Genomic DNA, 26,486 nt, shown 5'->3' with positions numbered 1-26,486 from the left:
TCAATCAATCCCTCAGGTGAAACCAAAAATATTTTTAAAAAATATTTCCCCTGCCTAAATTTATTCAGATGCTATGAATTAATTTGCAGCTGGAAGATACTGTCTGGGCATTTTCTTTTTCACTTTGTTTTCCATAGTCTTTCTTTCCCTCTCCCCTTTCTATTTTTTGATATAAAATAAAGGACAAGACTTCACAGTGATTAAGAAGCAAACATAGCAATTCCACTCTTGTTGCTAGGCAACAAGGGCCACATATGAGCTCAATGAATGGATCCTGAGCATCTGCACGAAGGAGAAATAGGAGCCTGTGAGTGAACTGTCTTGATAACCACAGGAGTTAGTACTTTTTGACTCACATGCTCCTGGATTTGCCTGAGAAGGGACAAGGCACACTTATTTTAAGCCTTTCTGGTGGTTTATTTTTCCAAGATGTGTTGAAAATTCTCCTCGATGCAAAGTTGGCACAGTATGTTGTAATGATTATCAGCTTGAATGGCGAAATTAGGTAAAAATGGCCTCTATTTCTATTTGCCAAGTTCAAGTCTGCATTACCTATAACTCGGGCTATTTCAACAGCCTTCAGCCTGATCTCTGCTTGTTTCCTCCCCATCCACACCAGTTCATCTCACCTAACTGATTAATTACAAGGGCATTTTCTATCTCCTTAGCAGCAACTCCCATCCCCTGTGATCAGCATTTACCCTATTCAGTTGTGGTGAAAAATATAATGCTGTTGACTATAATTAAGTCTGTTTTATTTTGTTCTTATTACAAAGCAATGCATAATCATTAACAAAAAAGCAGAAAAATACAGACATGTAAATGAACATCACTATCCATTATCCTATTCACAAGAAACAACCAATGTAAATATCTTGGTGCATATCACTCTAGATTATTTTCTGTGCATATGCACACAGATTATTTTTCTTACAGAATTGCATCACCTGTATACGTGAAGTCATAACATGTCTTATAAACTCAACTATAGCCAACATAGTATTTAATGGCTTCTATACTATGCCATAATTATTTAAGCACTGCCATAAAACTTGGGATAATTAACAGAATAAATGACCGTTACAGATAATTTTACTAATCTTATTGCATCTTCCTGTTCATCTCCTGAACATAACCACAGCTAGCTTTATTAATTCCCCAGTCGCATACCATTATTTCCTTTCCATTTCTATTAGCATGAACCTAGTACAAGTCTCTTAACCTGGCTTCTTACATTAATGAATTTCAGTCTTACACATCAGAAACCCCAACTCAAAGTGGCTGAAGCAAAAGTAAATGTATAGCTATATGGCTGAAAGTTTCATTAGCAGGGGCTAGCTGAATGCATAGTGGGATCCATGGACTCAAATAAGGTCACTGGGACAAGGCCTCACTCCCTCTACCTCCCAGCAATTCCCTCTTCTGTAATGGCTTAATTCTTGGGAAGGCTTTCCCCTAATAGTGACCAGATGGCTAGTCAGCATCTCTAGGCTTCGATGTTCTCAGGAATTCCAGAGGAAAAAGCATTCCTCTGATTTAATCCTAGGAGTCACTCTGATGACCAACCACTGTGGCCAGAGGCCAGGCACTCTGAGGGGGGTCAGGCCTAGAGGACATGCTCACTCTGGAGTCTGGGGACAAAGTCTACCATACCCAATAAACACAAAAGCACAAGAGTCAAGGAGGGGTCATTCCCTAAAGCATAATCAGGGAGCTGTTACCAGGGAAAGGGGGTACCATTATCCTCTGTGCTCCATTTGCTCCTTCAGATCCGCTCGCCACCCTTCTCCACCTGGGCTCTGTGCAGGAATCATATCAATCAGCTCCCTTTCCTCTGGTTTCTGGTTGGGTTTAGTCAACAGGAGGCATCAACAAGAGAGTCAAGTCAGGGAATATCTCCATCTCCCTCCTTGCTGGTCCACCAGTTGGCAGTAGCTGTATCGCTGTAATGAAGACAGCTCCTCGTGGATAAACTTCTACAACCAACTACAGATCCTCTTTCAGTTCTGTTAATAATTCTCTCCCTTTGCTCCTCAGACACAGGGGTGGTAACAGCTCCATGCTGTGTGAGCCAGAGGGTACTCCACCACCCCTTGTTCTTTTAACCTTGCACACACCTTTACCCCGTTCAAATTCTCTTTCCAGGGGACCTTGCCAGGTGCAGCCTCCTATCAGATTGCTCAACTTATCAGTGCTCCTTCAGATCAACCACAAATCTGGTTAACCATTAAAATCCTCATTCAAGAAATAAACGGGAACACTGAAAGTTCAAGGCTAAGGGCTACAGTCAATTTAATACAAGTTACCTGTCACTGTTATCTGAGCTTTGGCAACCACAGAAATCACTGAAGATTGTAACACATACTAGTGATTCCAACTGCTTTCATATTTGTTTGATTTAGTAGTGTGTATCTGGAATATACCTTGTGAAGGTTATACTTTAATGCAGTTGCTCTAGCTTCCCTAGAAAAAACTGAAAGAAGGAAGGAAGGAAGGGAGGGAATTTGAAAAAAAAAAAAGAACATAGTGATAAAGAGTTCTGACTTTGGAGTCAGTAAACCTGGAAACTCACCCCAGCTTTGCCTATAACTCATTGTACGTGGACTTAGGACCACTGGGTCTTTCACTGGGTCTCACTGATCTGATCTGTCAAATACTGGGATTTGAATAATATGTTTAGTCCTAATGAACTACAATTAATGATGCCTGCAAAACAAATGCACTCACAAACACGGCCAGTTCAAAGAAAATAAGATATTTTACTAAGTTGGATAAAAATGCCTCTCTTGACCAAGAAAGTAAATTATTTTTGAAAACTAGGCAATCATTTAAGTTATTAATGGAATGGGGTCTTCCCTGGTGGCACAGTGGTTGAGAGTCCGCCTGCCGATGCAGGGGACACGGGTTCGTGCCCCGGTCCAGGAAGATCCCACATGCCGTGGAGTGGCTAGGCCCGTGAGCCATGGCTGCTGAGCCTGCGCGTCCGGAGCCTGTGCTCCGCAACGGGAGAGGCCACGACAGTGAGAGGCCCACGTACCACAAAAAAAAAAAAAAAAAGAAAACAAAAATGGAATGGAAACCTAAGGCACTGACCTCAATTCAAAACAAAATTGTTTTTGTTCGGCTTCTTGCCTCAGACCAAATTTTACGTAGAGACAACATGGGCTATCAATAGGGATCTTCAGTGAAGCCCAAGAAAAGCACTACTGAAGCCAGCAGGAGCCCACACAGCCTGGCCATGGATGCAATGCAAGATTAGAAATACAGCTGAAAGTCTGAAGAGGAGGGAGTCCCTGCACTACTTTGTGTAGGTTGCCTGGTCCAGCCAAGACTGTGGAAGCTGTAGGAGGAAGATCAGAAAAAGGCCGAAGCAGGAAATGAGCTGTAACTTGATAGAGTCACAAAATAAAACAGAAAAACATGAAACATAACAGTTGAAAAGAAGGAGCTTGGAAAATGTAGCCTGTTTATTCAGAAATGAGGCAGTGATATTATTAAAAGGGATTAAAAAAAAACCTTTTAAGCTCTGAGGTATTTCATGCTAAAAATATCCATTATAAAGAGCCAGGTACTGAGTGTCCATCATCGGATGAATGGATAAAGAAGATGTGGCACATGTATACAATGGAATATTACTCAGCCATGAAAAGAAGTGAAATTTAGTTATTTGTAGTAAGGTGGATGGACCTAGAGTCTGTCATACAGAGTGAAGAAAGTCAGAAAGAGAAAAACAAATATTGTATGCTAACACATATATATGGAATCCAAAAAAAAAAATTGGTTCTGAAGAACCTAGGGACAGGACAGGAATAAAGACACAGATGCAGAGAATGGACTTGAGGACACGGGGAGGGGGAAGGGTAAGCTGGGATGAAGTGAGAGAGTGGCATGGACATATATACAAAAGAATCCCCTAAAAAAATAAATAAACAGCCAGGTACAAGAACAGGCAATAGACAAACTGAGTGTGGGAAATTAAACTTGTTGGTATATTGGGGGAAAACGAGGGAAAGACTTAGATGTTTACTCAGGACAAGGTCAGGCAAGGACAGGACACCTGTAGCAGAACCCAGTGAGAAGTATACAGAGGAAAAATCAGAGGTTGAACTATCTGCATTGGCAAAATGGTTTTAAGTCACTTGTCCAGTAACTGGTCACTTGGTAGTGACAGCCTCAAAAACTGTCCAGAAGGATGGTAAGGTCACAGAACCAGGACATGGGAATACAGAGTAATAGACTAGTATCATTTGCAGTTGGGATGAGGGGTGGGATAAGAATGGACAGTGGTGGCTCATTCAAGTAATCTGCTGATCTTGGAACTTGATTCTAGGACTGCACTGTCCATTATGGTAGCCACTAGCCACACGTAGTTATTTAACATTTGAAATGTGGTCCAAATTCAGATGTGCTGTAAGTGGAAAACTAAAAATAGAACTACCATACGACCCAGCAATCCCACTACTGGACATATACCCTGAGAAAACCATAATTCAAAAAGAGTCAGGTACCACAATGTTCAATGCAGCACCATTTACAATAGCCAGGACATGGAAGCAACCTAAGTGTCCTTTGACAGATGAATGGATAAAGAAGATGTGGCACATATATACAATGGAATATTACTCAGTCATAAAAAGAAATGAAATTGAGTTATTTGTAGTGAGGTGGATGGACCTAGAGTCTGTCTACAGAGTGAAGTAAGTCAGAAAGAGAAAAACAAATACTGTATGCTAACACATATATGGAATCTTAAAAAAAAAATGGTTCTGAAGAACCCAGTGGAAGGGCAGGAATAAAGACACAGACATAGAGAATGGACTTGAGGACACGGGGACGGGGAAGGGTAAACTGGGACGAAGTGAGAGAGTGACACAGACATATATACACTACCAAATGTAAAACAGATAGCTAGTGGGAAGCAGCTGCATTGCACAGGGAGATCAGCTTGGTGCTTCATGACCACCTAGAGGGGTGGCATGGGGAGGGTGGGAGGGAGACACAAGAGGGAGGGGATATGGGGATATATGTGTACGTATAGCTGATTCACTTTGTTATACAGCAGAAACTAACACACCATTGTAAAGCAATTATACTCCAATAAAGATGTTAAAAAAGAAAAAAAAAAAAGAAAACCACATTGAGACTCAACAACTGCTGTATCCACACCACAACTCACACCCACTCAGGAATATACACTTACTTAGAAGAACAGTCACCATCACCTCCTCATGTGTACAACCACTTACCATATATGTATACAATCATATTCGTATATGTCAGAATAATATCCATAAATAGGTAAGGAGTATCAGCAGCATCATTAGTTACAGTGAGATTTACATTTCTACTGTCAACTGCAATCATTTGTTTGAATGACGGAGAGTCATTAATGCTTGTTAACAAGAAGAAATGCTTTGAAATTCAAAAGAAGTGTTTGAACTTTGTGTCTCCCATTTTCTAACAAGAAGCCAGTTCACTGAGAGGTATTTCTAGCATAAGTCTTCTACCTGTTATCAAGAGTTCCAGGGCTGCTCATACATAACTGAGCATGAAAACCAAGCTTGTATCTTGGAATGAAAAACTCTAGTGTGATTTACCAACCAGCACAATTGGATCCAGCTCTCTTAGTCGTCTTCTCTGGACTTTTGCTCTCTCTGAATCCTAAGAGCCACCTGATCCTTACGGCCTTGTCAATTTCACTGGAACCTATCACCTGGCATACCTATCTCTCAGTACGTGCCAACTACCTCAAACTCCTGATCTAAACTCTGTCTGGTCCACCATGGTGATACAATAATTTTACATAATGATACAATTATACAAAAATTTGCAAAATGATACACTCTTACGTCAGTGAACAAAGGATTTCCTTCACAACTCAACCTCAAAGATCTCTGAGGTTAGTCTCCTTTAAGCAAGGATTTTGGCCCCTGTATTGAACATCTGCAATTTTAAGCTGTCAAGCATGCATCCCCTCTTCATTTGGTAAAAGAATTCCATTTTCCTTGGGGGAACCATCTTGCGGTTTGGGTGGGACTGAGCCTATTCTCTCCCATCTCATCTCCAGGGACAGCACAGAATCTAGGCCTTGCCAATTGCCATATTTAATTCCCCTAGACATTTCAACAGAAATATAATGCAAACCATAATGGTTTAGAGATGGTTACATGGATGTAAACTGATCCAATGGACTTAATTGTGGGACTCTGTTAGGAAGGAAGACCTTTGTATTATCCATATTAGAAGCTGATAGGTTGTAAGCCTAGAACTTAAAGGCATTGCTACATTGAAAGGCCCTGCTTTAAGAGGATGGCAGAGTCGAGAGAGAGAGAGAGACCAATTCCAAGGATCTTGTTTGAGACCCTGGTCCAGCAAGTTGCACTCCTGAACTTTTCAGTTTGGTGAGCTAATGAATTCTCATTGTTGCTTAAGCTACTTTGAATTGGCCTGAAACTGGAAGAATTCTGACTCACAGCACTCTTCCAATATTTAGCCACTACATGGATAATCTATATTTTTCCTGTATTTCAAAGGCAACTTCTCATGAAGGCTCCCCTGTTGATGTAAGCTCACCCTGAATTTTCCCTTTATTTTGTCCTTTTCAACAAATGGTCTGTAGGGCACATTTTCTTTATTAGAACCTGCCTTGGAAATCTGGTCCATCCATAATCAAGAGAATTCAAAGGTCACGTCAATATTTCATGCTGAGTTACTGACAATCCTCGACATCAAGTCATCCTTACTGCTCATTTGGGTTACATCCCAGCTCTGGGCTCTCGGTTTCAGTATGGAGCCTGAGACCCAGCTGCCAATTTGCATTCCAGCTTTGACTGGTATCCAAATGCACCCCTATGTTTCTGATTTCCTCTTGTAATAACCTCCCATACCCCAGTCACTTCAGCGTCAGAGGTCTCCCTCACCATTCCTCCCACTGGTCCCTAGTACATCTTGAGAAACTTCCTTAAGGACAATGATCTATATGATTTTAAATGGTCAACTTCCAGATTCCCCACTGCTGGGTAGGAATATTACCATTTGCTGGGTTTGCCTGATGCCAGCTGCTTGTTATAACATCACTTCATGGACTAACCATTCCATCATGTACCTGTTATGTTTCTTTGTAAACAAACCTATCCTGATGGATAATTTGTCTTTAGGTCTCCACCACTTCTCACCAGACTTCAGTTAACACTTCCACATATCCCAACCTAGAACAAATACCTAGTTACATCATGTCTCTCTACTTACATTTTAGCACCATATAACACCACTGTTACCATGCTGATATACTTATGATACTGTTGTGTGTACTTACTGCCCAATGTATAGTAAAAATAACACTGGACTCAGAATCAAAACACCTGGATTCTAATCTTGGTTCTGTCATATACCAGTGGTGTGACCTTAAGCACAAAAAATCTTTTTCATAACCTGTCAAATTTTCATTTCCTGGGTTTCCCTGGTGGCACAGTAGTTGGGAGTACGCCTGCTGATGCAGGGGACGCGGGTTCGTGCCCCGGTCCGGGAGGATCCCGCATGCCATGGAGCGGCTGGGCCCATGAGCCATGGCCACTGGGCCTGCGTGTCCAGAGCCTGAACTCCACAACAGGAGAGGCCACAGCAGTGAGGGGACCGCGTACCGCAAAAAAAAAAAAAAAAAAAAAAAAAATTTCATTTCCTTTATCTGTAAGTTAGGGTAATAATACTTGCCCTATTTTGCTGGATGTTGTGAGAATTAGGTAACAATGGATGTGGACAGGACATGGAAGCAACCTAAATGTCCACCAACAGAAGAATGGATATACATGTGGTACATATATACAATGGAATATTACTCAGCCATAAAAAAGAATGAAATAATGCCATTTGCAGCAACATGGATGGACCTAGAGATTGTCATACTGAATGAAGTTAGTCAGAGAGAGAAAGATGAATATCATATGATATCACTTATATGTAGAATCTAAAAATAAATGGTACAAATGAACTTATTTACAAAACAGAAATAGAGTCATAGATGTAGAAAACAAACTTATGGCTACCAAGGGGAAAGGGGGAGAGGGGGATAAGTTGGGAAATTGGGATTAACACATACACACTACTGTATATAAAATAGGTAACTAGGGACTTCCCTGGTGGTCCAGTTGTTAAGACTCTGCACTTCCACTGCAGGGAGCATGGGTTCAATCCCTGGTCAGAGAACTAAGATCCCCCAAGCCATGTGGTGCGGCCAAAAAAAAATGGTAACTAATAAGGACCTATTGTATAGCAGAAGGAACTCTACTCAAGACTCTGTAATGACCTATATGGGCAGAGAATCTAACAAAGAGTAGATATATGTACACATATAACTGATTCACTTTGCTATACAGGAGAAACTAACACAACACTGTAAATCAACTATACTCCAATAAAAATTTTAAAATAAAGCACACTGTAAACTCTGAAATACCTTGTAAATAAACTATTAATATGAGGTCTTATCACTAGTCAGAACTGTTATCTCACACTTCATTTCAACCACAAACACCCATACATATTGTAGATAGTTAGTGAACACTTGTCAAGTTTGTATGCAAGTATTCCTAAAAATCCATTTGTAAAACAAAAGAAAAATGTTTGACAATGAACTAAGTAAGGGGTTAGGGGAGATAAAAATATTGAGAAAAAAGAAGAGGATGAAAACGATGGGTTGTAAATGAGAGTAGAAGTGCCAAGCAGAGTAGAAATGCAAGAGAAAAAGAGAACTAGGGGAGACAGGGAGAGAGGGATGCAAGGTGACATGCCAGGAACACAATGTAGAAGAGGAAGACAGCAGGGAACAGGAAAAGGTGACAGAAGAGAAAAGGCATCAGTCATTCTTAAACTAGAGTTATCTGCTTGGGAAACCCAGGGACTGAGATGGAAATGGGCTCCTGGCTTTCAAGTAGATAGGAAAGAACTAGCCCCCTGAAGTTGTCTTAAGGAAAGCCGTCCAGCCCAGCAAACCTGTTCCCTGGAGGCAGATGCAGATGATGCCTGCTCTGTGGGAAGAGACAGGGGCAGCAACTGGACAAAGAAGTAGCATGTTAAACAACAGCACAGAAAATGAGAGAACGAGTAAAGGTGCAGAGGGCAAACTTAATAGTCTGTAAAATAAAACCTATTGCCAGACCTGACTATTAAAATATTACATAATTTGAGAGTCTCACCATGGTTGCTTTTCTTCACTGAAATACATAATAATCTGGATTGAACTGATGATTAAGTCTAATTTAACCAATTATCTGGACATACTTAAAAAGAGGAGTGGAATTTTCAAGCAGAAGCAGGTATCTACTTTCTAGGACACCACAGTGGGAATTCTGATATGGGAGAGGCTTCAACTCTCTTAAGGTCTCTGAAGGACCATAATTATGCTAACATTCTAGGTCCCCACCCAATCTCAGTCTCCTCTGAATATGGGGGAAAAAAAACCCAGAAGCGATACAACTAATGGATTTCTTATTAGAGGTGAGGAAGAATTCCTGGAGAATGAGACAAAGAGAAGCAGAAAGCCTATTGAAAAGGGCATAATCTCCTCTGATCACAGAGCACACGGGCTCCTCTCTCTGGGATGACACAGGCTTTCTTTCTCAGAGTTGGCCACCTGTATTGTTCCCCAGTGACACTGTTGATAAAGCACTTAGCATAGTATTTGGAACAAAGAAAGTATTAGGAGCTCAAAGTTGTAGTTCTAAATACAGTAGAAATAAGAGAATTAATAATAATAGTTCAAGTAGTAGCAGACGTAGAAGTAAATGAGTAATGGTGGTCTGAGAGCTTGGCATAATAATACCAGCATCAGTAATGCATCACCGTGGTACCATGGTACAGAGGAAGCTGCAGTACAGGAGTCAGGAGACAGAGCTCAGGAGTCAGACCTCGTTAAGTTTGGATCCTTGACTCTACCATGTGTTAGCTGTATGAACTTGGGCAAGTTAATTAATCTTTCTATGTCTCAGTGTTACTACCTATAAAATGCAGATGATAAGATCACACCCTTCATAGAATTGTTATATAGAGTGAATGAAAAAGTAGTGATAAAGGGTTCAGCACAGCACCTACATTATTGAGTGCTCAATACCTGTTAGTGAGACACAGCAGGAATGGTGGTGGCAGCACTGCAAAAGAGTCCATCCCAGGCAAAGGACGCAAAATAAAGGGAGCACCAAACCTGTCACTAGAGGTCATGCTGCAAATCTGTAAACAGCCCCACCGGAGAGGCTTTCTCAACTTCAAATAGAGAACTGGTGTTCTTTCCATCCTCCTGTCTCCTCTCCAAATCTCATAGCCTCCGAATCCATAACTCCAAGTGAAATTTGGTGTATGGGGGGTGGGAGGAAGAGGTGGTGGCTGCTAATATCTACTGGGCACAAACCTGTCTATGACAGGCCTGGAGTGATGATGAGATCTTGTCTAAAGAGTTGTAAAGTGAAATATAAAGGCTTTCTCAATTTTAGTTAAATTCCTCCAACACTATAATATGCCAGACAGTGTGATAAATACTGGCCACATGAAATCCAGCAGAGGAGGCAGACATATTAAACAAATAACTACAATCAACTCTGACAATTACAAACAATTGATAATAGCAATTTGTATACAGAGATCTGGAGAGGTTGGGAAGGCTTGTGGGTCTGTAGAAGATAAGTTTGAATTCAAAGTGTGAATAGGAAGTTGACAAAAGACAGGGGATGGGCATGATTAATCATAAGCTATAGAAAGATGGCCAGTCATGTGACTTCTAAATGAACTGGAGGTGGGACAGCCATAGTCACGAAAGGAGTTTGGCGATGACGCCAATCGCTCAGAAAAGAAATGGTGAGGTCTAATGACAGAAATGACAGGAAGAGGAGGAGAGGGTTGCAGAGTCAAGGTTACATAATTCTAAATAAAACAGTCCTAAAATTAAGCTGGTGTAAAAAGGTTACTAGTTATTTTTTTTCCCACAGAGTAAAACCTCATCAGTTCAGCATAACTTGCATAGAAGCATGTCACAATTAATCAAATATGAATTACAAATTTTTAAAAAATATGACTAACTGCTTAGGGCTTTTTGACTAGATGAGATATTTTAAATACCTTTCTACTTTGCTACTTTTAATTAGCATCATCAATGTTCCTGAAAACAATTAAAGTGGAGGTTCTTAGAAGCAAAGTTTTTTCTGAAGTGGATTGAATGTTTCTCTCTTCTGCTTTTGTTCCCACAAATGCGCTTCCCAGATTCCAAAGCTGATCTTTACTCAGAGCCAATTCCTCTTTCACTAGTATAAAAAAGTCATAACCCCAACCTCAGGCTGACTCACCAGAGAACTGGTCTGAGAGGCCTATAAAATCTCTCAACAAGCTAGAAGACTGGTTGGCTGGTACTTCTTCCTGTCAATTAGGAGTGTCAAACTGGATAGCCCATCAGTAACACAACCATAGAAAATAACACGTTTGTAGTTGCAAACAGAAATCTGCCACATTTTTCTGATTCTCAGGATTCTTTGGGGCAACTAAGTTTGTTTTCAAAACTTCTGTCAGTGATGCAATGATAAAATTCAATCCCAGGACAAGCCACGAAAACATTCCCTTTTACAGAGGGAATTCTATCCTATCCTTTACTAAAGCACTACATTGGTTGAAATCCTTAATTAACATAGCCTGTCTAAAACTCACAGTAAATCAATGCACTATTTATTTTCCAAATACTTGTGCCTTTCTTACATCATAACCCCATGAGTCATAAATAATTTATTTACCATGAAAAATATTAGACTCAATTCCCACAATCACACTGACTAGAAATGAAATTACAAAGGAAATAATTTAGTATTTCCAGATGTACAGGAGGTGGCTTGCTTGCATAAGTTTTCTGAGGTTAGGAATTCAGTAGGGTCATAGTTGTAACTCTTACACACATCCTAATTGTGCAAAACTTCCTTATTACTTGCAAGTTAGAGAATGAAATAACCCCTGAAGTCTCAAGAAGGAAGAAGTTTCATATACAGGCAGTCTCTTTGATATTAATATTTAGAGAGCTACATTCATTTTTCTCTTGTCTAGAAGATAATTAGAGCTTTGGGGATCAATTTCTATTCCATTCGATCCATCATGCATCAGATGGGATCAGAATCTTTCCCCAAACATTTCCCCTCTGAGCCCCACACCAATTTAGCCAACTTTCTATTAGATGTTTATCACCAGAATGTCTCACAGTTTCCTCCATCTCCACCAGCTCCGAACTATGCTCTATTTCTTCAGACACCCTACTGCTCCATGGTCACCTTCAAAATGTCTTCCTCTTCTTTCTCATTCAATTGGTCACCTTCTACCATGAATTCTACTTCTTAAATTCCTCTAGAATCTGTGTCTTCTTCCTCTATCCCTACTCCCTCATTCCTAGTTCCGGTCCTTATCCACCATCCCTTGGACAAGTATAACAGTCGCCTGAGTCCCTGAGCCCGTAACTCCTGTCATCCACTGTAATTCAGCCTGTACTCAGAGTCATCCTCCCACAATATCTGACATGACTTTTCCCTCTTTTGTGCAGACTGGTCACATTTCTGAACCTTCCATATCTAGTTTTCTTCATTTACTATTACCAATATTTTTTGAATGCTGAGAAATTGTCTTTTATTCATATTTAAAAAGCAACTTCAGAGTTCTATACTATCTACACATACACTTTTTCTAGAATTCAACTTTTGACAGTTTGGATTGCAATAATTATACATAATGAACAATGTTGGCATTTGAGATAAGGTAAGGCTAAAAATGTCAGTTACACTGTTGACAGTGAGACCTTACGATAAATATGCATCTGTATCTGTTATGCAAAGGGCACGATAGTATGGAACATTCAAGGCTGAGTACTTTGTATAATACTTTTTGCAAGCACTTAAATTAATAAAGCCATTATAAGCTCAGGAGCAAGTGAGTAGGCGGAAGAGAGTGGAAAAAAAAAAGATTATTCTTACAGTTCTTTAGAAATGCAAATAAGAACATTGCCTGAACATCATTACCTGACTGATCACGTGGTAATCGCTTAGCAGATATTTACTTAGAAACCTGTTCCAATTCTTTAATTGAAAAAAGTTCTTTAATTCAGTACAACCCTATTTGCTAAATGATAATAAGACAAATTTCCAGGGAAAAAATAGCAGGTACTAAGTGTCATAATATGATCTATAAAATTAGAAATGATTCTTACCACTGTTTTCAAAATTTAAGTTATAAAATAAAAAGCCTTCAAGGGTGTGGTAGGTAGATCGAACTCCCTGACCAACTGGACGCTGTAGCTATGGAAGGTAATGTAATGGTTCTTTGCAGGCAACAGGATTCATTGTTTCTCTGGTAAACTGGAGAGTGCCCAGCCTCCCCACAGGTGCTTAAGTCAATTTTTAAAAACTGAGACACTAGGGGTAAGGCAGGAATAAAGACGCAGACCTCCTAGAGAACGGACTTGAGGTTATGGGGAGGGGGAAGGGTGAGCTGTGACAGGGCGAGAAAGAGTCATGGACATATACACACTAACGAACGTAGTAAGGTAGATAGCTAGTGGGAAGCAGCCGCATGGCACAGGGATATTGGCTTGGTGCTTTGTGACAGCCTGGAGGGGTGGGATAGGGAGGGTGGGAGGGAGGGAGATGCAAGAGGGAAGACATATGGGAACATATGTTTATGTATGACTGATTCACTTTGTTATAAAGCAGAAACTAACACACCATTGTAAAGCAATTATACCCCAATAAAGATGTTAAAAAAAAAAAAAAAAAAACTGAGACAGGCCAGAAAAACATATGTGCCAGGCCTTTAGTTTGGGAACCCAAGTCTAAAAATGTATAGAACAGATACTCTATAACACAGAAATTTTTGCACAAGCAAACTGAAACTTAGGTTCTGACATCAAACAAACTGGGTGAAAACACTGGCTTCACTTCTTACTAGAAATGTGACTCTGGATGATGGCACTTATCTCAATCAGAAAGGGTAGAAGCCTAAAAACTACATTTTCCATACTTCCTTGCCAGCTAGCTTCTGGTTATGTTCTCCATAGGAGGTTCAGAATGGGAAACTGGACTTTGAGAAGGAAAAAGAACCTTTTTCTCCAATATCTGGAGGTGCCATTAGCAGTGAGAGCAGCAGCAAATGATGATTCCTTAAGCAACAGATGTGATGGGAGCAGGGCTTGCAGCGGATCCGTGAAGCTTCATGACCTCTGGTTAACATCCCCTTCTTCTTGCCCTTCCAGGGAGCTTTGTGACCAATGCCCTGCATTAAACCTCCTTTTCTTGAAATTTATTAAACAGCCTCTATTTTCCCAACTGGACACTGATAAATATAGAAGCAGAAAGAAACAAGTCAGAGGTGTTTTCCTCTAAACAAAGATCTTCAATCTAGGGATGCATTGCATATAATGGACAGTTGTCTTTATTGAATAGAACACAAGACTAAGAGTCAAAGAGTCACAGGATTGAACCCTAGATCCTCCAATTCCCAAAAAGGAATGGATCCACATTCATGGAAGCTGCAGAGTAAAGAGAAAACAGTGCTGAATAGAGCACAGAAGAGCCGTGGTCTCATCCCAATTATGCCCCTTGTTTCTATCACCTCTGGGAGCCTCAGTTTCCTCAACAGAGAATGGGCACAATCCGGGACAAATAGTCAAAAAAAGTTAACAACTGATTAATAAGGTCAGCCAATTAAATGGACACCAAATTTAAGCAATCAAGAAACCTACAGAGTAGTTAATTATCAGTCCTAGGGGTAATAAAGCCAATATCTCATGGTTACTGTGAGCACTAAAGACAACACTTACCATTTGTTCGATCCATGTATGTGTGAGATACTATGCTAAGAGTATTACCTACATTATAATCCTTACAAAAAAACATTTTCAGATGCCAAAACTAAAGGCTCTGAAAATGAAATAATCAGTTCAAGGTCATATAGCTAGTAAATGAGAAAGCCAAGACTTGAACCCACATCATTTTGTTTCCCAAAATCCCACTCTTCCAGCTTCCTGTGATGCTGCCAGTTGAAATCACTGTGATATATGTAATTCAGAAGCTGTGTAGTGTGACATCACGTAGAGCAGTGGTTCCCAACCTTTTTGGCAACAGGGACCGGTTTCACGGAAGACAATTTTTCCACAGAGGCGGGGGGTGGGGGGGTGGGGGGGTATGCTTCAGGTGGTAATGTCAGTGATGGGGAGTGGCAGATGAAGCTTCGCTTGCTTGCCCTGGGCCGCCCGGTTCCTAGCAGGCCGTGGACCGCTACCGGTCCAAGGCCCGGGGGTTGGGGACCCCCTGATGTAGAGGACTGCTAGCTTTGTGCCACAACCAGCGAATTTCACCCATTGCAAGAGACCATTGTTTTAGGCACATAAATGTCACCCTCTCCCTTAAGGTCCCCTGTGACCCCATGAGGAACAGGGGTTTCCACTACAGGGTAAGTTCCAGTTCATAGTCACTATGCTCATGATCTAATTAGAAGACTAACTGAATAATCACCATTGTATCAGTCAAGCAATAAAGTTGAGTATGATTCTTATTTACATTTCTAAAGCAACATAAAAATAACCCATTTTAAATGGTACCCACTCACTTTCTCCTTATATGCTAATACATGTCACAATTTCAAAGCCTGAAGAGAGATTTCCTGCAAAACGTTTCACTGACTTAAAGTTGCACATGTTCACAGTTGCAACTGCCAGGTTACAAACATGAATTAACTCTGCTTCCAAATCAATTACATATTGATAAGTCTTTAGGGCTGACAACTTGCACACATTGATTTTAAACTCTGGGAGTTATTTCAAGGCTTTAGAATATTTAGCATTAAAAATTCCAACTTCATCCTGAGACTTCAGTGAAATATAAGTATTGTCACCAGTACTAATAATCAAACCAGAAATCAACTCCCTTATTTTAAAAATTGTTCTTTTTTCTCTTTGCTAAAATTGGATTTCAATTAATTCTCATAGGCACATCGATTTACAATTAATTTTATTTCTTGATTTGAAGTAATGAATTGCAAATTAGTGCCATGACAGAATTAAAGCAACTGGGTAATTACAGTTGACCTTTGAACAACTCGGGGTTTAAGGGCACAAACCCTCTGAGCAGTTGAAAAATCTGTGTATAACTTATACTTGGCCCTCAGTACCCATAGTTCCACATCCATGGATTCAACCAATCTCGGACCATGCAGTACTGTAGCATTTACTTTTGAAAAAAGTCTGCATGTAAGTGGACCCAAGCAGTTCAAACCCATGTTGTTCAAAGTTTAACTGTAACTCAAAGCCAGATACTCTTCTTTGTTACGGCTTTTAATTAATGTTGTGATGTGTGTACAGTAGGTGGTTGTACTTACATCGTGTATGTATTTTATATTTTAGAGTATTCAGCTTTTGGCATTTATTCAGATTTTTTGTGCTTTATACAAAAGCTTGCCATCTTGATCTTCTGTTCAATGATTACTGGCTCCCCAGCACATGGCATCAAGCCCTACCAAAGAAGGAAGAAAGATTCTCCCTTGGAAAAAAGGTTTCTTCTTGGATTCCTTTCTCCCCATCTTTCTTCCTTCTTTCCTTAAAGTGGCTTATAAAAATAAACAATATAAGATGCAGTTAAGAAAGCAAACAAAGTAAGATGAAGTGACAAAAAGGGCTGGAAAAATAAAATAAGGGCATGTTACAGCCATAATAAGTGCCTGGAGATCTTCTATAGTTGCCAGTGGTAGTTATAAATTTGGTTCTGACTTTGCTAGAAACCGTAGCAAAAGGAGGGAAATGCTACCATTTATATGATTAATCATTCCTATATGATGCTTTTTTGGTTGCTAGTGAGAAACATTAATGAGAAAGCACAACAGTTTTTCTGTAGAGGAGAAACAGTATTAAACCAAGGTATTCTTACTAAAGAGAGGCAGTGCAGCAGGAAAGTGTACTGGGGCAGGGCGGTGAGTCAAGGCTAGGAAGAAGCCACAGCTAAAAAGAATCAAGATTAAAAAATAAACTTTCTCTCCACTCAAAGTCTGAGGTATTTATCTTGAGAAATCTTCAAAGAACAACTGTGTGTATATTTGGACTTTTCCTCCCCTTACATATTCTGCCTGAACCCTGTACTTTCTGGAACTAGAAATTGATAGAAAAAAAAAAAATTCTTAGAAAGCAGAAACTGTATAAGTGTAATAAACAGCAGGAAAAAAAGAACGGAGACCTGGGTGGCCTTTAGGGATCACACTTGAGCTGAGGAAAACCACATGTCAGTGGGAAGAATCTGGTAGTTAAAACAAAACAGAAGGCATGGGTTATCTCTGAAGTCAGGCAGTGTTTCAGGGCTGCATTAAGCAGCCTCAGGGGCTTAGGGATAGCACTGGGGTAAGGCACCACCAGGCTCGCTGCCCAAACACAGGCCAATGATATCCTCAAAGAGTATCTGCTACAAAATCACTGAAGCCACTGTTTCCATTTTCCTTTCTTCAACCCTTCAAAAAGAATGCAGCTGTCTCCTCTAGAGCCCCAACAAGAAGCAAACAGACCAAAAACTGACATCAGGTGGGTGTCAGACTGCCTGGAAAGGGGTGACTGCTAAGTTTGTGAGACACTACGGTATTTACCAAGGGACAGGACTCATCAGGAACTTGCCGCTCCAACCAGGGCCTGATTCACTGCTAGCTTTTCATCCTGAGTCAATCCATCCTATATCGACTGTTCTCTGCAGTGAAAGCTCTTAAGGGAAATAATGCTTGTAATGCTTCTCCTATTTCTAAAATCCAAACCTAGCATTTTTTTTTTTTTTTTTTTTTTTTTTTTTTTTTTTTTAGTCCTCCCTTATAGTTAGTTCACAGAGAATACAGCTCATTGTATAGCCCACTATTTGGGTTCTTTTCTCATTGTATTACATGCTATTTGTACAACTGTCTTCTAGCTTGAGATCCTTAAGAACAGGCACTTATGTTAACTCTTCCTCGCACATCGTTTAGGTGCTTAACTAATTATATCAAACTAATGAAGGAACCCTCACATATTTTTATTTACCAATGGAGCAGCATTATTGAAATACCATAAATAAATCCAACCGCTACAAAACGAATGGAGCTGGACATTAACATATTTTGGCTACCAAGCCTCAATTCCCCCTTCCTAAAAAGCATCAATTACTTTGGAGGATTTAACTTTCCTCCACTGCATGTCATCTTGAGTGATACCTGCCTCCCATTATGAAATGGACAACAAGTGGTCACATGACTTATCCTGGTCAATCAGATGTCTGACTCTGACTCTTGAGTAGCATATAGAAAGAGGAAATGGTTGGACATTATCCATGACACAGAAATGTACTGACCACTTCTTCCCATGGTTGGCCACTGTTCCACTTCCTAGCTCTACTAGAATTCTCAAAGTTCTTGTTTATTTACAAACCTGGTCTCCCAGAATTTTCACCTTAATTCTTTGAACATATACATTGTAGCTTCCCAAAAATTACCTTTGAATATGTTAGCAAGTTAGTTTCTTTCTTTCTTTCTTTTTTATAAATTTATTTATTTATTTATGGCTGGGTTGGGTCTTCATTGCTATGTCCGGGCTTTCTCTAGGTGCGGCGAGCAGGAGCTACTCTTCATTGTGGTGTCGGCTTCTCATTGCGGTGGCTTCTCTTGTGGCGGGGCATGGGCTCTAGGTGCACAGGCTTCAGTAGTTGTGGCATGCAGGCTAAGTAGTTGTGGCTCGCAGGCTCTAGAGCGCAGGCTCAGTAGTTGTGGGTGCACAGGCTTAGCTGCTCTGTGGCATGTGGGATCTTCCTAGACCAGGGCTCGAACCTTGTCCCCTGCATTGGCAGGCGGATTCTTAACCACTGTGCCACCAGGGAAACCCAGCAAGTTAGTTTCTGATGTTTATAGTCAATAACACTGGTAGATATACAATAGCAAGGATCATGGTGAAATAGCAAACTCAATTAAATGAAACCAAACAAACCAAAAATTAAGTAATCAGTATGACCTGACAAAATACTTAAATGCTAGACATTTTATTTAGCCCTAAGTGTCAACTAGGACTTCTCTGTTCCTTGATATGTGGGGAAAATTGGCTGGAGACTCTCAATTCTATAGCCCGCAGAAATCTTTCTCTCAGATTTCAGATTCACACTCATCCTGTGCCTTTGGGTTGTTCATTCTCACACATGCATTCTCTCTTCCAAACTACGTTTACCCAGACAGGAATGTCAGGCATCTCACCAATTTACACATGCGCGTGTGCGCGCGCACACACACACACACACTCATATAAAATATCTGTAGTATAGTAGGAGGCAGTGTGGTTTTATGACCTTGAGCAGTTTACTTAACCTCTTCGTACCTTAATTATCACACATTGTAAAATGGGGATAATAATGATGTGCCTCAGAGGATTGTTTTAAAAATTAGAAGGATAATACACGTTAAGTTTATAGCTCATGATGACCTCACACATAGTAAACATTCCACACTCTTTTCCTAGCCAAGGTAGAAAATTTTGCTGAAGAACTCAGTGTTGGGAGAGGTCAGCACACATCATGCATTTTCAAATAAACAAACAAAAAGATGCAACCTAACTCCTCTCAGCGTCTTACAGCCACCACGCAGCTAGATATCCCACCTTCTGCTAAGCAGGATCCAGACTCTCCTTCTCTGAATCTTCTCTCTTCCTACCTTCTCCCTCCTCTGGTTAAAAAATTCCTCTCCTGTGCCAGGGACCCAGACCCTTTGGCTTTCACTCTATACAGGCACTTTACCAAGTGAAGACATTTCCTTACCAAAAAAAAATTTCTGGTTCCTATTCTTCAAATGATAAAATTTACTCTATCTAGTTACTCCTAGAACATGGGTTTCTGGACCCTAGTCATCTGCATAGTACCCTTGTGATTTTTTTCACATTCATTTATTAATGAATATTTTTGAAGTACATATTATTTTTCTTTTTTTCCAGCATTATGGAGATATAATTGACTTACAGCACTTATAAGTTTAAGGTGTACAGCATAATGAGCTGACTTACATATATCATGAAATGAGTACCACAATAAGTTTAGTGAACATCCATGATCTCATACAGATACATAATTAAAGAAATAGAAAAAAATACTTTTTCTTGCAATGAGAGCTCTTAGGATTTACTCTCTTAACAAGGATGAAGGCAGGTAAAAGATGCAAACGCCTAAGTACAACGTGATAAATATAATTAACACTGCTGTATAGGGACTTCCCTGGTGGCACAGTGGTTAAGAATCTGCCTGCCAATGCAGGGGACATGGATTCGAGCCCTGGTCTGGGAAGATCCCACATGCCACAGAGCGACTAAGCCTGTGCACCACAACTGCTGAGCCTGCGCTCTAGGACCCACGTGCTGCAACTACTGAGCCTACGTGCTGCAACTACTGAAGCCCGCATACCTAGAGCCCGTGCTCCGCAACAAGAGAAGCCACCACAATGAGAAGCGCACGCACTGCAACAAAGAGTAGCCCCCGGGCTTCCCTGGTGGCACAGTGGTTGAGAGTCCGCCTGCCGATGCAGGGGACACAGGTTCATGCCCCGGTCCGGGAAGATCCCACATGCCACAGAGCGGCTGGGCCCGTGAGCCATGGCTGCTGAGCCTGCGTGTCCGGAGTCTGTGCCCCGCAACGGGAGAGGCCGCAACAGTGAGAGGCACGTGTACCGCAAAAAAAAAAAAAAAAAAAAGAGTAGCCCCCGCTCGTCACAACTAGAGAAAGCCCACGTGCAGCAACAAAAACCCAAAATGGCCAATAATAATAATGATAAAACACTGCTAATAATTTTTTTCTTTAAGTAAAACTTACTTTCAAATTTTAAGTAAATGTATTTTAAAAGAAAACTCTATTTCACTACTATCAGTGGCAAAATAGTATTACCACCATAAGGTTACCTTAAAATAAATATTTTTTTAAAAATAAAACAGATATTCATGTACCACCTAAAATCATCATGCATTACTACTGATCCATGCATCACGATTTGGTAAATAAAGGTCCTTTAACTATGGACACCCAGAGGGTGGGCTGAGAAGGAAATGGCTGGAAAGTCTGTGGCACTTGCATGTTACTAATATTGTGGGTAGAGATGGGGAGTAGGTGAGGATGAGCATACGTTGACGGGATCAGGTTAGAAATCAAACAGAGAGGATAGTCCAGAGACAAGATTCGGAGGGGTGATATCATCTTGTAGCCTGCATTGCAGATCTACAGCACCCAGGAGAATGGCTAATGTTCATTTAATTGAATTGTATTCTGCTATTAGAATCCAATGCTGCTACAAATAAACGTTGAAAAGCTGGAAATGTTAGGGATCATACTATCTGAATCATCCAGAAAGAAGTACTGATTTTAACCAACTGATCCAGTTTAATACAATGTCTGAAACTTAAAATAATTTGATAAACTTATCACCATTGACACTGCTCACTTTGGCCTTTTAATTAATAAAAATAAAATGGAGACTCTCTAGATTCCACTTTGCTTTCTCTGTGCAAATAATGCCACAAATTTTCAGAGGAAAATTAAGTATGTGGTACTAGCCTAAAAATCTCTGTTAAAGTCCTAAGACTGCACCAAGTCAGTGTGTTTGGTAAATATCAAAGTCCACGATGCTTCCATTGGGAGTGTAAAATGTTTTACTGCTGAATATAGAGTCTCTGTGCATACCTAAGTGTACTAGAACATCACCCTATTTGAAATATATGTACAATTAGTGGCTGATCAATAACTCTTTATTAAATACCCACCATGTGCCAGGGATTATTCATGAGACATATTCTATCTTTAAGGAACCCCTGCATTGGGGTGATAGTACATCTTTGCAGCTCCAGTCACATTACACTCGAGTTTCTGTGTGAGTTTCTGTCAAGATATTTGACAGCTCCATTTTGTCACAGCGTTCTCCTACATCAAACACAGAGGCATAGTGCCCCTGACCTATACCTGAAATGTGCTTTCCTACAGATCTCAAATGAAAGAAAAACTGCTCCTGTGATTGCACCAAGAATGTATTTTTTGAGCATGTCTTCCAGCTACTGATATCGATGATATCTTCAGCCTCAAATGCCAATTCATAATATTTAAGCCTTATTGAATACAATTTTCTCCGCAATATTTGGTTGTACCGAATAAAATGCAGCAAGCCTTTAAAGAAAAAAAAAAAATCCCCAGAAGCCATCCTATTATTTGATCTCCAAGGGTTGCAGGAAATTACAGAAAAACAAAACAAAAATCATTTAGCTTTATGTAACTATACCATGCAACCATCATGTCACATAATCTAATGACCTGGTTGATAAAAGAAGTGGCAAACTAGCACTTGTCACAAAAAGCTATTTAAACATATATCTAAAGTTTAGATGTACAGATAAATATTCTTAAGCTATTTTTACCCCCATTTAAATACATCTTCTTTCTTCCTATTACAGAGATGAATATCTATTTTCATGGAGGAGCATCTCCTGTAATGCAGACTTTTAGTATAGGCATCTGGAATCATTTATCGCCATATTATATTTATCATTTAAGCAGAAATGAAAAAACATTAATAATCAAACAGTACCACACTCACAATTATATAAGAAATATTGAAGAAAATCCACATCTATTAGCTTTGTAACTCTACTACAACAGACTTTTCAGAGACCTTAGAGTTCAAATGACCACAATTTACAGCACAATATATACAGAAATGTAACATACCTCACATTAGCATCAAGTTCGTCCATTACAGGAAATAGGCATGGGTGAGTTGGATTTCAGTGTGCACAGGGTACTATAATGGGGAAATAAAAAAGAGATTAGATAAAAATGTAATGTAGGAAAATAAAAGTCATGAAGGGAACAAATGCCAAATAATCATTGCTTCCTAATTATTAGGACTTTTGTAGCATGTCAGAAAAGTATTTAATAAATAACACTACAGCAAAAAGCTATTGGCATACTGAGGTATGGCACAGCTGAGTACTGCAAAAAGTTTCTTTACATTTGACTAATCTCTTAGAGATTAAAACGTAGAAGTATTTCTTTTTACTCCATGTTTAATCTTTATTTTTTGCTCTTCCCAGATACATAGCTTGTTTATATGATCTGCATTAGGACACTAGTTGGTGAAAACAGGTAACTGCATTGTTATGATTAAAATAGTACACTGCCTAAAATGGTCAGCCATCTTGTTTCCTATGAGGATTTTTCAGATTGTTTTTTTAAAAAACTCTTTTTGAGGATGGATAAATCTCTGAGAACCTAGTAAACTCCTGAGAACCCTCTTCCTAGAAAAAAAAAATAGATGTGCATGTACATACATACACACTTTCTGGGGAGCCCGTAATTCCTTGAGGCCCCTCCATGAACCCCAGGCTAAGAACTCACAATTGAAGAGGAATCAACTTTCAAACTACTGTAAGTTGCTCTAGCATAGACCCTCAGAAGACCTTATACCCTTTAATGGATGGACACTCACTGATCTCCACCAAGTCAGCTCTCTGAACTGGCTGTGTAGTTTCAGTTTTCAGAAGAATTCCTATATTTTTCACCACATTTGTTCTAAAACATGGTGAACCAGAGAATGTAGGGGTGGATCTCAGTCTGTTTCTTTTGGGGTTACCCTAAGCAAAACCCTTTCTCCTTCTAACTTCATCCTCTACTTCTCAATAAACAGAAGGGGTTGGAAGAGATGATCTCTGGGTTTACTTCTAGCTCTGACATTCTATAATTCCATCTGCTGGTTTTCCAATAAAATTTTACAGGGAAGAAACTGTAAATCTGTTTATCTACATAAAACCATGAAACTCAGCCTGGGCCCTTGGATTCCTTGGTCAGGGTGAACCAAACATATATGCCTGGCAGCCAGGAAAAGAATGGCAGGCCACCAGAGCTGGAAAGGACATGGATTTCTCTGTGTTTTTCAAAGTTTATTCTTTAAAGCCTCTAAGATTAACAAGGGCTCCCAAGGGCACTTCTGGGTTTGTGACAGGTATGAGGAAGGCTCAGCCTACAGGACTCAATCCCCTACTCTGATCTCAAGCAAAGCACTTCTGTCTACTTCTATCTCTTTTACATTTTGAATCTGGAATAATCTTTTATTTGAAGTACATAAGTACAAAGCCCTAACTACTGAAGCGGCAGGGTTCCATCCTTTGTACTCCTCTATCTAAAATCATTCCTGAAGTGAGATGATGCGTGTGCACATCTATTTTTTTTCTAGGCAGATGATGATCAAGAGTTTACTAGATTCTCAAAGGGATACGATTACCCACCCTCAAAAACAGTTTAAAAAAACTGAAAATACTCATACTATTTTAATCATAACAATACAGTTACCTATTTTCACTAGCTAGTGTCCTAATGCAGATTGTATAAATAACCTATGTTTCTGGAAGGAGCAAAAAATAACAGATTAACATCCATTCCCATTGCTTAAAAGACAGTCTGTTCATTAGAGATTTCCAAAGTTATAAAGTCTAGGCCTTTCCCACACTCATATCACCTACCTGACATCTCAACTTGTATGATTAAAAAGCATTTCAAACTAAACCCTTCATTTCCCACTCCAGCACAAAAACCTACTCCTCCCCTAGTATTCTCCATCTCAGTAAATGGCTCCACTATTTATCCAGTCGCACAGATAAAACACATTTTTTCACACCCTACAATCAAACTATCAGCAAACTCACTCCCTCTGCTTTGAAAATGATTCCTCAATCTGACTTATTTTCATTACCTCCAAAACCAGCACTGGTCCAAGCCACCATCTCCTTTCCCAACTGGTGTCCCAACTCCTCTCCTAACTTTCCTAACTGGTCTCCTGCTAGCTCCACTATCATCTCTTCTCCCCATGGTAGCCAGAATATTTTTTAAATGGAAGTCAGATCATTTCTTGCCTATATAAAATTCTACTGGCTTTCTGTCATGCTTAAAATAAAATCCAAACTCCTTATCATGATCTGGTCCCAGCTCCTCTCCAACTCAACGTTAGCCATGCCCCACCCCCTCACCACCTTTGAACTCTTTGGTTTTGTGTCTTTCCTTGACCATCACAGTAGGCTCTCACCTCAAAGCCTTTTCACTTGTTTCCTCTCCCTGGAATGCTACCATGTAGATCACTCCCTTACTTCCTTAGGGACACAGGAAATAAGGCTGTCACTTCCCTGACCATCTAAATAAAATTTCAGACCTCATTTTCTGAACGTTTCCGTCCTCTGTGTCCACTCTATTTTTTTCTTCTTCGTACACACCTTATATATACGCCATTGCTTCTTTAGTAGTGATCTATCTCTCTTACTAAAATATAAGTTTCAAGAGGGCATAGTTATATCTTGATCACTATTATAACCTCAGTGCCTAGCAAAATGCCTAAAGTATTCTCTTCATAGATATTTCTTGAGTCAACTAAGTAGTTAATTCGTTTTGCAAATGAGGAAACTGAGGTTTGAGAGCTTGTGACTTTCCCTCTGGGAGGTAGTATATGAACCACTCCAGAATAAATACTGTAATTTTTAAAAGTATCAAAAACCAGTTCTTCTTATTTATTTACTCTTTACTAAGTATTAACAAGTGCCAAATCCTGTCCTTTTCGTTCTCCTCCAACCTCTGAGACTTTATGTCTATTGTTAGATGAAGAGACTAAGGGTCAAAGAGGTTAACTGACTTGCCAAAGTCACACAGCTAGCACTTAACCAAACTGAGAATTCAATCCAGGGTTGTGAATTCTGAAACTCAAGCTTTATCTTGCATAGCTTTTGTCATCCTATCACACTTCCTCCCACTGTTAACAAGGGAAACTCCTCATGAAACTGAATATTTGCTTTAATTTTCTGCTGACCATTTATTTCCTCTCTCTCTGAGAACAGGGCCTTGATTTTCCTTTGTGGAATGCCTCCCCTGCCTCAGTCCCACTGATGAGCACATGACCAGGACTGGCCAATCAGAATAGTCCATTCTCTAGCCACAAGGATTCATTAACTCACCAGCTAGACTGTAAAGCCAGCCCTGGGATTTTTGCTAGAAAGAGCCTGTCTTTCCCCTGCTGTAGCTAAACTGATAGACTTTCAATTTAAAGCTGCTGGTGGCCATCAGTGCCACTTTGTGGGGAGAGCTTTTCTGAAAACGAAGCTAACATCCAAAGGAAAACAGAGTTGCAACACTGAGAATGCCGAGTCCTGATGAGATAATTTGAGGCTTAAGGTCTAGCAGTGTCTTAAGACAGTTTTATACTTAAACTTCCCAATTATATTGAGCCAAAAAATTCTCTTTTTTCCTCTGGAAGCCAATCTGAGTTGGGTTCCAACCATTATTTGAAACAAACAAAAAAATCCTTAGTTATATACAAGAAAATCCACATTGTATTTGTATACAGATGAGAAGGAAGAAAAGCTGGAAGTAAGGAAAACAGTTAAAAGCTAGCTAAAGTTCATTCATTGAAACTGCATTTGAAAATGTTACAACATG

At 39.9% G+C, this 26,486-nt stretch overlaps 1 protein-coding gene across 1 annotated transcript in view; it reads right to left on the bottom strand.

Annotated features, from left to right (window-relative positions):
• The window catches only part of HTR4 (5-hydroxytryptamine receptor 4), a gene marked incomplete at both ends in the record, with an annotated part of 128,690 nt that extends 105,925 nt beyond the window's left edge, over positions 1-22,765 (bottom strand). The window contains one exon of the mRNA XM_082836260.1: positions 22,740-22,765. Within this exon, the coding sequence (XP_082692386.1) occupies positions 22,740-22,765 (26 nt within the window). The remainder of the gene's footprint in view (positions 1-22,739) is intronic.
• Positions 22,766-26,486: the final 3,721 nt, after the last annotated feature.

The sequence above is a fragment of the Leucopleurus acutus genome, assembly GCF_964270905.1.
Source record: "Leucopleurus acutus genome assembly, chromosome: 3".
Taxonomy (NCBI): domain Eukaryota; kingdom Metazoa; phylum Chordata; class Mammalia; order Artiodactyla; family Delphinidae; genus Leucopleurus; species Leucopleurus acutus.
This window is presented reverse-complemented; position numbering and strand designations above follow the sequence as displayed.